This window comes from Schistocerca americana, chromosome 4 (assembly GCF_021461395.2).
Source record: "Schistocerca americana isolate TAMUIC-IGC-003095 chromosome 4, iqSchAmer2.1, whole genome shotgun sequence".
Classification (NCBI taxonomy): domain Eukaryota; kingdom Metazoa; phylum Arthropoda; class Insecta; order Orthoptera; family Acrididae; genus Schistocerca; species Schistocerca americana.
The window spans coordinates 757,521,794-757,533,836 of NC_060122.1; the positions used below are offsets into that span (position 1 = coordinate 757,521,794).

The 12,043-nt window shown below is 37.7% G+C and overlaps 1 protein-coding gene across 1 annotated transcript in view; it reads right to left on the minus strand.

Annotated features, from left to right (window-relative positions):
- Positions 1-419: 419 nt before the first annotated feature.
- The window catches only part of LOC124612789 (ribosomal protein S6 kinase delta-1), a 186,600-nt gene continuing 174,976 nt past the window's right edge, over positions 420-12,043 (minus strand). The window contains exon 14 of the mRNA XM_047141187.1: positions 420-2,976. Coding sequence (XP_046997143.1) covers positions 2,857-2,976 — 120 coding nt within the window. The 3' untranslated portion in view covers positions 420-2,856. The remainder of the gene's footprint in view (positions 2,977-12,043) is intronic.

The following is a 12,043-nucleotide window of genomic DNA, read 5'->3' on the forward strand; positions in this document are numbered from 1 at the left end:
CTCTTATAAATTCCACAAGTACTATTTATTACTGAGTATTCAATATCACACATAGTAAACTTTCTTTTATTTCATAGATAAAGCTCTAAATTTGGTCTCTCCTCTACTGATGTCAATATATAAAAGAGCTAAACAATTATTTAACAAACTTCCTGGCAGATTAAAACTGTGTGCCCGACCGAGACTCGAACTCGGGACCTTTGCCTTTCGCGGGCAAGTGCTCTACCATCTGAGCTACCGAAGCACGACTCACGGCCGGTACTCACAGCTTTACTTCTGCCAGTATCTCGTCTCCTACCTTCCAAACTTTACAGAAGCTCTCCTGCGAACCATGCAGAACTAGCACTCCTGAAAGAAAGGAATATCAGCGCACACTCCGCTGCAGAGTGAAAATCTCATTCTGGAATTATTTAACAAGTTTGAAACAAAACAGATGAATGTTTGCCCAGAAGTACAATGAAGAGTAATCAAACTAATTAACTGTTCAGTCAACAAACAGCAATGTATTCTCATACATAAAAGTAACAGGTTCATTACATGAACTATATATATATTCTCATTTTACACTCTTATCATCTCCAAGAAAGGAAAAAAGAAGTACAGAACATTCTTCATACATTTTATTAATAATCTGATTTGAAAGTGGCATGTCAGTATCTTTTTTTATGAGCAACACATATGTGAAGAAGATATTAGTACATGGACATTACAGAAAACTGGTTTTCGGACAGTAGTGACAATATCTCTAGTCTTTCATTCAAACTACCAAAATGCCGAGTCATCAAAGTTTTGTATTAAACATGTTGTGTACAAATATCAACATATCTCAGTCTGAGTAATGGAATGTTGAACAAATTGTGGCTGAAAGACACAATTCACAATTATTGTAAAATATATATTTTTGAAACATATGAGTAATATGCATTAACACTGACAGAACAGGAAAGAGTAATTACTAAGAAAGAAATACAGGAACTATCACAAATTTTGAGTCAGGTACAATAGATATCAGATGATTATAGTTTTATCTACAAGCAGATATCTTCAAATATAATACTATATGACAACTTTCAAATATGATCACAAATCTGTTATTTACATATATATTAATGTGACCAAATTTTGTACTGCACGCATCACAACTTTAAAAATAATGAGCAAAGCATACTAGCTTACAATTCTATCATTCTGTTCCTGAAGGCTAGCTTTTGTACAGACTTCCTAAAGCAATGTACATTGTGTACTCTTAACAGACTGCCACATGATAGAGCCATGTAATAGCGACTGTTGGCACATCATTGTTTTATATCTACCATTTAGAAAAAGTTACCAGGACTGTCACCTGAAAACACTAGTGTTCATAAAAAACTTTGGAAATGTTAATCTGAGTTCTCTGCTGTCTCAAGCACCACTGAGTAATTTGCTGCAAACTAAATTTACAGAATAGTTTTATTGACTAGTCTGTGTTGTGCCGAGCTGTAAATGTACAAAAAAATCCAGACCTGGGTTACACCAAATAAACTCAAAACCACTGCTTATTGTTCTGAGTGCACGTTCATACAATAAAGCATGCACATTATGCACAGCTACATTCATCATTAAGCATTTAAAGCTATCAAAATGTAATTGTCTGCTGTAAACTGCACACTCCACTATACATCAAAAACCAATTTCCAAAAAAATGCTTTGACTATTGCATTTCAACTAATTCTGTTAAGTTTGGTCACAAATTATGTCATTCTCACCTTCCCATACCGTTCTATGGTCTAACAGCAAATTATTCCAGTGTAGTACTACAAATAATACGTTACACAAGTGAAATTTTAAAAGGTGCTAGTGTAAGTGTTGCTGGGAGGCACCATCTTTGTTTTCCTTGTGCTCTCATCTAGTCAGCTTTTGTTATCAGTCCATTCTGTTTAGTGCCCTTTCAATGACTGTGACATAAAAGAAGATGGTCAGCATTATGCAAAATTTTGGGGCTGGGTATATATGTCACAATATTATCATATATAATCACATCACAATATCTGCACCAAACTCCACTGTCTGCATGCATCACAAGCACAATATTCTTCAAGTAAGACACGCACAGAATAACTTTCAACTACACATAAATACACAACAGGAAGTTCTTTTCTCTTTTGTCCAGAAACTAGAATCTTGAACAGATGTTTTACTAATCAAGTTCATGAGATACATAGTGATCTGCAGTATTTGAAATTTAAAGCAACAATTGTACACCTTTCTTACAAACACACACACGCACACACACACAGTATTTACGTCAAACAATCAGAGGTGATAGATTGTATCATGGGAAATAACATTTTAGGACATCTAACATTGCCAGAAATTGTCAGTGAACATTTTGTCTCTAACAGAAGTTTTCTCTTGACACAATCTATCGTCCCTAGATGTTTGATGCAAAGACTTTGAAACACACTGACAACCACTTTCCTTGGTAACACAGTCTACATAATGACATTAGTCTACTGGCTGGCCATTATGTATTCTATACATTTACATAACTGTACAATAACATTCGAAAAGGAATCTAAGTCAGTGTGTCAGATAATGTTTTTAAAGCCAATTTATGAAACCAGAGACAATCTTTCTCCTTCAATTCGTTTCAGATCAGTAATCATGGGAGACATAATTTAAATGCTTTTTTTTTTCAGTCACAAAATAAGCAATAAAGCTTACAGAATCTCTTATGATTGATTTCTCCAGCTTTAAAAGCATTATTATGCAAGTGTACAGATCATCTTTTCTGTATAACATGTGTAATCTTGCTGAACAAGTCTGAATTAAAAGCTTGACAAACATAGCTCACATTAAATAGCATATATATCCAGTTCATGAACTCTTGACTAGCATAGCTTTCCAGTCTATACCTTTGAAGAAAGGATGTGACTTCAGTTTTTCAATCCCATTAATGCCAGAACCAAGTCTTTCTTCAGGATCATACCTCAGAAGCTGTAAAATACAAAGATATAGTTAGTGTTAAAACACACAGATTTATCTAGGTAGCTGGTGAATAAACTGTGAATTGTACATTATAAATAGGAATAACAATGTAATAGCAATCTCATTAAAATTCTTTTGGGTGTACCACCACGTCATCTTGTTGTTGTTGTTGTTGTGGTCTTCAGTCCAGAGACTGGTTTGATGCAGCTCTCCATGCTAATCTATCTTGTGCAAGCTTCTTCATCTCCCAGTACCCACTGCAATCTACATCCTTCTGAACCTGCTTAGTGTATTCATCTCTTGGTCTCCCTCTACGATTTTTACCCTCCACACTTCTCTCAAATACTAAATTGGTGATCCCTTGATGCCTCAGAACATGTCCTACCAACCGATCCCTTCTTCTAGTCAAGTTGTGCCACAAATTTCTCTTCTCCCCAATTCTATTAAATACCTCATCATTAGTTATGTGATCTACCCATCTAATCTTCAGCATTCTTCTGTAGCACCACATTTTGAAAGCTTCTTTTCTCTTCTTGCCAAACTATTTATTGTCCATGTTTCACTTCCATACATGACTACACTCCATACAGATACTTCCAGAAACGACTTCCTGACACTTAAGTCTATACTCGACGTTAACAAATTTCTCTTCTTCAGAAACGCTTTCCTTGCCATTGCCAGTCTACATTTTATATCCTCTCTACTTCGACCATCATCAGTTATTTTGCTCCCCAAATAGCAAAATTCATTTACTACTTTAAGCATCTCACTTCCTGAGATCTAATTCCCTCAGCATCACCTGACTTAATTTGACTACATTCCATTATCCTCGTTTTGCTTTTGTTGATGTTCATCTTATATCCTCCTTTCATGACACTGTCATTTCCGTTCAACTGCTCTTCCAGGTCCTTCCTGTCTCTGACAGAATTACAATGTCATTGGAAAACCTCAAAGTTTTTATTTCTTCTCCATGGATTTTAATACCTACTCCGAATTTTTCTTTTGTTTCCTTTACTGCTTGCTCAATACGCAGGTTGAATAACATCGGGGATAGGCTACAACCCTGTCTCACTCCTTTCCCAACCACTGCTTCCCTTTCGTGCCCCTCGATTCTTGTAACTGCCATCTGGTTTCTGTAAAAATTGTAAACAGCCTTTCGCTCCCTGTATTTTACTCCTGCCACCTTCATAATTTGAAAGACAACATTCCAGTCAACATTGACAAAAGCTTTCTCTAAGTCTACAAATGCTAGAAACATAGGTTTGCCTTTCCTTAATCTATTTTCTAAGATAAGTCGTGGGGTCAGTATTGCCTCATTTGTTCCAGTATTTCTACGGAATCCAAACTGGTCTTCCCTGAGGTCGGCTTCTACTAGTTTTTCCATTCGTCTTTAAAGAATTCGTGTTATTATTTTGCAGCTGTGACTTATTAAACTGACAGTTGGTAATTTTCACACGTGTCAACAACTGCTTTCTTTGGGATTGGAATTACTACATTCTTCTTGAAGTCAGATGGTGTTTTGCCTGTCTTATATATCTTCTCACCAGATGGCAGAGTTTTGTCAGGGCTGGTTCTCCCAAGGATGTCAGCAGTTCTAATGGAATGTTGTCTACTCCTGGGGCCTTGTTTCGACTTTGATTTTCAGTGCTCTGTCAAACTCTTTGCACAGTATCATATCTCCCATTTCATCTTCATCTACATCCTCTTCTATATCCATTATATTGTCCTCAAGTATATTGCCCATGTGTAGACCCTCTATATACTCCTGAGCTCTTGATATTCATACAAGTGGTTCTCTTTTCTCCAAAGGTCTCTTTAATTTTCTTGTAGGCAGGTATGTATCTTACCCCTAGCGATATATGCCTCTACATCCTTACATTTGTCCTCTAGCCATCCCTGCTTAGCCATTTTGCACTTCGTGTTGATCTCATTTTTGAGAAGTTTGTATTCCTTCTTGCCTGCTTCATTTACTGAATTTTTGTATTTTCTCGTTTCATCAATTAAATTCAATATCTCTTCTGTTACCCATGGATTTCTATTAGCCCTTGTCTTTTAGCCTACCTGATCCTCTGTTGCCTTCACAATTTCATCTCTCAAACCTAACCATTCTTCTTCTACTGTATTTCTTTCCCCCATTCTTGTCAACAGTTCCCTAATGCTCTCCCTGAAACTCTGTACAACCTCTGGTTCTGTCAGTTTTCCCAGGTCCAATCTTCTTAAATTCCCACCTTTTTGCAGTTTCTTCAGTTTTAATCTAAAGTTCATAACCAATAGATTGTGGTCAGAGCCCACACATGCCCCTGGAAATGTCTTTCAATTTAAAACCTGGTTCCTAAATCACTGTCTTACCATTATATAATCTATCTGAAACCTTTCAGTATCTCCAGGCCTCTTCCACATATACAACCTTCTTTCATGATTCTTGAACCAAATGTTAGCTATGATTAAGTTATGCTCTGTATTCACCAACTACATTTCCTTCTCTCCCTTTTCCTACTATCAAATTCCAGACACCCATGACTATTAAATTTTCATCTCCTTCACTATCTGAATAATTTCTTTTATCTCATCACACATTTCATCAAATTCGTCACATCTGTGGAGCTAGTTGGTATATAAACTTGTACTACTGTGGTAGGTGTGGGCTTCGTGCCTATCTTGGCCACAATAATGCGTTCACTATGCTGTTTGTAGTAGCTTAACTGCACTCCTATTTTTTTTTTTTTTTTTTTTTTTTTTTTTTAGATTCATTATTAGACCTACTCCTGCATTACCCCTATTTGATTTTGTATTTATGACCCTGTATTCAACTGACCAGAAGTCTTGTTCCTCCTGCCACCAAACTTCACTAATTCCCACTATAACTTTAACCTATCCATTTCCCTTTTTTAAATTTTCTAACCTACATGCCCAATTAAGGGATCTGACATCCCACGCTCCGATCCGTAGAACGCCAGTTTTCTTTCTCTTGATAAGGACATCCTCCTGAGTAGTCCCTGCCTGGAGATCCAATTGGGGTACTATTTTACCTCCGGAATATTTTACCCAAGAGTACGCCATCATCATTTAACCATACAGTAAAGCTGCATGCCCTTGGGAAAAATTACGGCCTAAGTTTCCCCTTGCTTTCAGCTGTTCGCAGTACCAGTACAGCAAGGCCGGTTTGGTTAGTGTTAAAAGGCCAGATCAGTCCATCATCCAGACTGTTGCCCCTGCAACTACTGAAAAGGTTGCCCCTCTTCAGGAACCACACATTTGTCTGGTCTCTCAACAGATACCCCTCTGTTGTGGTTGCACCTACGGTAAGGCTATCTGTATCACTGAGGCGTGCAAGCCTCCCCACCGACAGCAAGGTCCATGGTTCATGGGGGGCATGTCATCTTATGATGTACTAGAGACGATAAAATATTAAAACAAGTGTTTCTTTGAGTGGGAGGAAGGGGGAGGGAGTGGGGGTGGAAGAGAGAGAGAGAGAGAGAGAGAGAGAGAGAGAGAGAGAGAGAGAGATCGGTATTAGGAGGATAAGTGATAGACTGATTAATATATTCTTTCTGTAATGACCAGAAAATAATTTTCTGCATCTATATGCATACTCCACAATTCACCATATGGTGCATATTGGAGCTAAATGATGTCCTCTCATTACCTAGGTGGGAGGCTAACAACTGCTTATCTGCTTTCTCTAACATAAATACTCTCCTAACCTTCTTGACAGATTTAGCATCTTTATTTTGCTTTTTTATATAGACTGGAAAACAACAATGAGATTCATAATTTTTTGTTTTCTTAAGAAAAGTTTCATCCCTAGTAATAATGCATAAAGTAACAGCTACTGTTGCTGTCATCACTTAAGCCATGAAAATTACTGCACATCAGAAAAGAACATCTAGTGACAGAGGTTTGATTAAACAAGCTGTGTGATGCACATAAATGTCTGTGTTGCAGTGCCATATGCCATTTAATTTCTTTTATATATGTGGAGCCATGCAGATGTTCAGCATGTTGCTTCAATATACTGGGTGTCCCACTTTAATCTATACTGGCTGATATCTCTGGAGTGGCATAATTCTGCAAAAAAGTCTCTAATAAAACTTGTAAGCTTTGAAGGGGGTCATGGAATGGTTACCTCAAAATGACCTTGAACCCTGTTTTCAAGATCAAACCATGGTCAAGTTCATTCTTGCAAATAGTAACCCCTATTTTTATTTCATATTCATATTCTACATGAAAAAATATGCATTGTTTGTAGGGATCTTTTTTTTTTTTTTTTTTTTTTTTTTTTTTTCAAAAAACCAATGGTCTGTTGTGAGGGAGCACTTTATTGTAACTTTTCCAGGTTACCAGTATCTCAAGAATGAAGCGAGAGCAGGAAAATTTTCAATGAAAATCTTGTATGGTTTCTGAAATCTGTCCACTGGTGAAATTTTCGTGAACTTGAAATGGCCTTGAAATTTTGTTAGTAGAAATTAAATTGAAATCAAATACCATGGGCATTAGTGGAACCCAATGTGCACCACTTACAGGGTGCCGAATCAGAGACCTGCACTGTGCTTGTGCCGGCACAGTCAGAGAAGAGAAGGGTGGAGCTTTGAGGCTAACTAATAAGCATCACTGTAGGAGAATTGGAAATCGCGACTGGGGGTTCAGAGAAATTTTACCTTTGGAGACTGAAAGTTTCTCAGCTGTGCTCACTTAGAAGGATTCTTGACTTTCGTGACTCCCATAAATTTTTCTCTTATGGACTTCGAAAAAATCTGTTTTAAGTAAATTAGAAATATTACACCTTGTTGAAGTCTGATGAATTACGCCTCATGGGACTCGGAACAAGCTCGTCTCAAAGACTCTAATGAGTTCCTGTGAAGTGAAATTATTCCAAATCTGTACAAGCAAAATTATTCTCAACATGAATGTTTCGAGCCCACAAGAGGGGGGGGGGGGGGAAACTTTATGTGAGTCACCTTGTCACTCAACTGACTTTCTTGGGCCCATCTTTCGTTTCTGCTTTCTCTCCATATTTGAAAAGGACACATTACCATGGATTATTTCATTATTTACATCAATATCAAGATATGTAAAATGTGCCCTCTTGAAAGACACCCATCTGTTAGACACCTAAGTAATTTTCTGAAAGAGCGCACTTGGATACTGTATATTTTGATATTTTGGCTTCACATTGTGGCATACACAACAGCAAGCATGTGTAAACAAACAGATCATGTATAGTGTAATAAGTCAGTTGTCTTGCAACACACTTACCGGATGTTTCATTGAAGGAAAAACCTAAGAAAACCAATAATAGTAAAACTAATTGCTACAATTTATTGTTTGACTCTGATCTCTCCGAAATGGCTGATTACATGCCTTTAGAATTAGCGAGAATGATAAAAATTGTTGGCGAGTGTCATGACAATTATGGAGCCGTGCAAAGATTGTATGCCAAGAGATACCCCGATGCCCGTCATCCCACGAAGGTTACAATTAGGTCTTTGGTAAGACGAGCTGAGAGAGAGACCTTGAAAAGGCAGAGATGAAAGATGGGCCCGAGAGAGGCGACTGCACTGGGAGTTCATGCTAGCGTCGCTGAAGATCCACAGCTTTCAGCTCATCAGATTCAGTGAATACATGGCATGCCTCGATCAACAGTATCTTGTGTTTTAAGATACTTTAAATTCCACCCATATCACTTCCATATCACCCAAGCAATTGAGCCAGGGGATCCTGAGAGATTCCAGGCATTTTGTCGATGGGTCGATACGCAAATAATTCGTGATCCCTTTGTCTTCGCACACTCTCTCTTTACAGACAAGACGAACTTCGACAACATGGGAGGAGTCAATCTCCACAACGCACACTACTGGGCAGAAGCAAATCCTCACTGGCAATGAGATCACCAAACACAGAGATGGTGGTCAATCAATGTCTGGGCAGGTGTAATTGGAGGTTACACAATAGGTCCTGTTTTTTATGGTGAAAAGTTGAACAGCTTGTGCTATCTTCATTCCAGAATCCGGTGCTCCCTTTACTAGAAAATATCCCCCTAGACATAAGAGCATGTATGTGGTTTCAAACATGACGGTGACCCTGCACATCAGGCCTTACCTGTCAGAAGATACCTTAATGCAACTTATCCGAATCAATGGATTGGTATCGGTGGTGCAATTCATGAATCCCCACCAAGGTCATCAGACTGAACACTTCTTATGGGGAGCTGTGAAGCAGGAGGTGTACTCCACTCCCCTGACGACACAAGAGGATATGAGAGAAAGGATTGTGTTAGCTTTCCAGGCAATCACCCATCAGACATTGAATGATGTTGAAACCAGTTTCCTACAGAGAGTGCAAATGTGCATTAGGCAAAATGGGCAGTTGATCGAGGATCTGAGATCCTAAATTTACAGTGAGAAACATGTTAATCAGCCCTTTTCAGGGCTAACGATGTGCTAAGTCCACTGGGCAACCTCCATTTAGTGCGCATTGGATTCTGCTAATGCCGACAGTATTTGCTTTAAGGTTAATTTCTACTGAAGAATTTCAAGGCCATTACAAGTTCGCAGAAATTTCACCAGTGGACAGATTTCGGAAATCATACAATATTTTCACTGAAAATTTTTCCCGATCTCACTTCATTCTCGAGATACTGTTAACCTGGGAAGTTACAATGAAGTGTCCTCTGGTGAAAAACTACTGGTTTTTTGAAAAGAAATGTTCCCTACAAACACTGCGTATTTTTTCATGTAGAATACGAACATGGAATAAAAATAGGGGGTTAATATATGCAAAAACGAACTTGACCTTGGTTTGACCTTCAAAATAGGGTTCAAGGTCATTTCGAGGTAACCATTCTAGACCCCCTTCAAACTTTATAACTTTTACTAGAGACTTTTTTTTTTTTTTTTTTTTTTTTTTTTTTTTTTTGCAGAATCGTGCCACTTCAGAGATATCAGCTGGTATAGATTTAAATGGGATACCCTGTATATGAAATTCATGCCTGGCACTTACTATCTACATCACCACCACTGTGAATGTTATTTATCATTGTGATTCTCTTGCTTCATTTCAGAACTTCTTGTACTTTTCCGGAAGTATAAAATTTGTTATGAAGGACATCAACCCTTTGTAATAGAGAAGTATGGCAAACAAACTTATTTTATCACCAAATGAAAACTACAAAATATTCTAACATAACTACACAGTAAGGTGAAATGGTACACTGTGTCTTTCAATACACAGAAATTAATTAAGGCAGCTCTGTCCATTCATTATATGACTGGGATGCTAATAACTGCTTCTTTGATTTTTCTAGGATAAATACTCTCTAAGCCTTCTTCACAGATTTAGTAACTTTATTTTGATTTTTTATGTAGACTGGAAAACAAGAACAAGATTCATAATCAGGAAGTTCTAATAATATAAAATCCTAATATGTAAAAAATTTGAATGGAAAGCAAAATATTAAACGATGCAGCTCTAAATAACATGTGCCATTTGGAACAATTCAGTAAATGTTACTGACTATATTGATTATCCTACTTACAGTAGATAAATCAGCCATCCACAAAATTTCAGGCTTGTGGCAATTCAGTGCCATTTCTTCAACAGGTCTAATGATAAATATCAAATTACACTATACCAGTTGTTGAGTTTGCTCATATTAGAGCTGGCTAGTAGAGACTGCACAGGATAGTGGTAAACCACACTCAAAAGGCAATTTCAAGACTCATAGTGGATTTTTTTATTCGCACAATGAACTCAAATCCTTTATACCATTGCTTGGACACTTCTACAGCTGGATATGCAAAAGCAGTATACTTGAAGACAATGTCACGGTTACAACCATTTGAATACACTTTCGCTCAACAAATCAGATAGCCTAGCATTATACATTAACAACATGGGTTTTAAAATAGTGGACAAAAGATTTTACTGGTATATTTTAACAAGTTTCAAGTGATTATGATTATGACAGGACAGAGTTTACAACAGACTCATCAAATTTTGTTTGCCTCCATCTGAAAACGTAAGACTGTTTCAAAACAACAGATCAAATAGACAAATTCACTTACAGTTCTGGTATGCACTGCAGACACACAAGATTTTTTCTGCATTCAAACAAGACTGCAAAAGTCAAGCATGGAAATAATTTCTTTTACAAAACTAGCAAGATGAGAATATATTGCACAACCAGAAATCATCCACATACTGAAGTAATCTGTACTGTAGTACTCATCATGTTCAGTAACTGGGTGGTCAAGTTTGCAGTTAGTCACAGTTTGGCAGTGCTGATCCAAACAGATAGGCAGTTGATTAGTAATGGCCCTAAAATTAACAGAAGAAGGCAACTGCAACACAGTTGGAATGTAACATAACTACTTTCACACGTGAGACTACCGTCTATAAGATAGGAAATGGCCATGACTGGGTTGTAGTACAAGGTGGTAGATGGATATATAGGACCAGTTTTGTACCTCAATCATCCAAGGGCAAATGACTTGTGTGGTTCAGGATTTGGAGCAGTTTTGGCAGACGTAGTGAGATGGGAGTAGAGCGGGAGTTACAACCCATGGGCCCCAGACTGCTGCAAATACTTATTTATTATACTTTTTTAAGTGTGGATGTAAGAAGGAAAGATTAATTTATAGAAGCATCAATTTTGTGTGATAAGAATATCACAGTCTCCATTAGAATTTAGTGACAAAATGTAACACAGACACTCGGTAATGTTTCCTTCATCTGTGCATCATTCTCTCCTCCATCTATTATGCAGCGGTAACGCAGGAAAAACCACATTTTTCTGCATCATTGATTTCCCTTATTGCCTTCTTTGATACAATGCTGTCAAATTAACTATGGAGCACAGTCAACTTAGAGAGCCCTACAAGACCTACACAATGTGATCAGACATATCCAGACACCACCAAAACACACATTTTTCATATTAGGTGCATTGTGCTGCCACCTACTGCCAGGTACTCCATATCAGCGACCTCAGTAGTCATTAGGCATTGTGAGAGAGCAGAATGGGGCACTCCGCAGAACTCACAGACTTCAAATGTGATCAGGTGATAGGGCATCACTT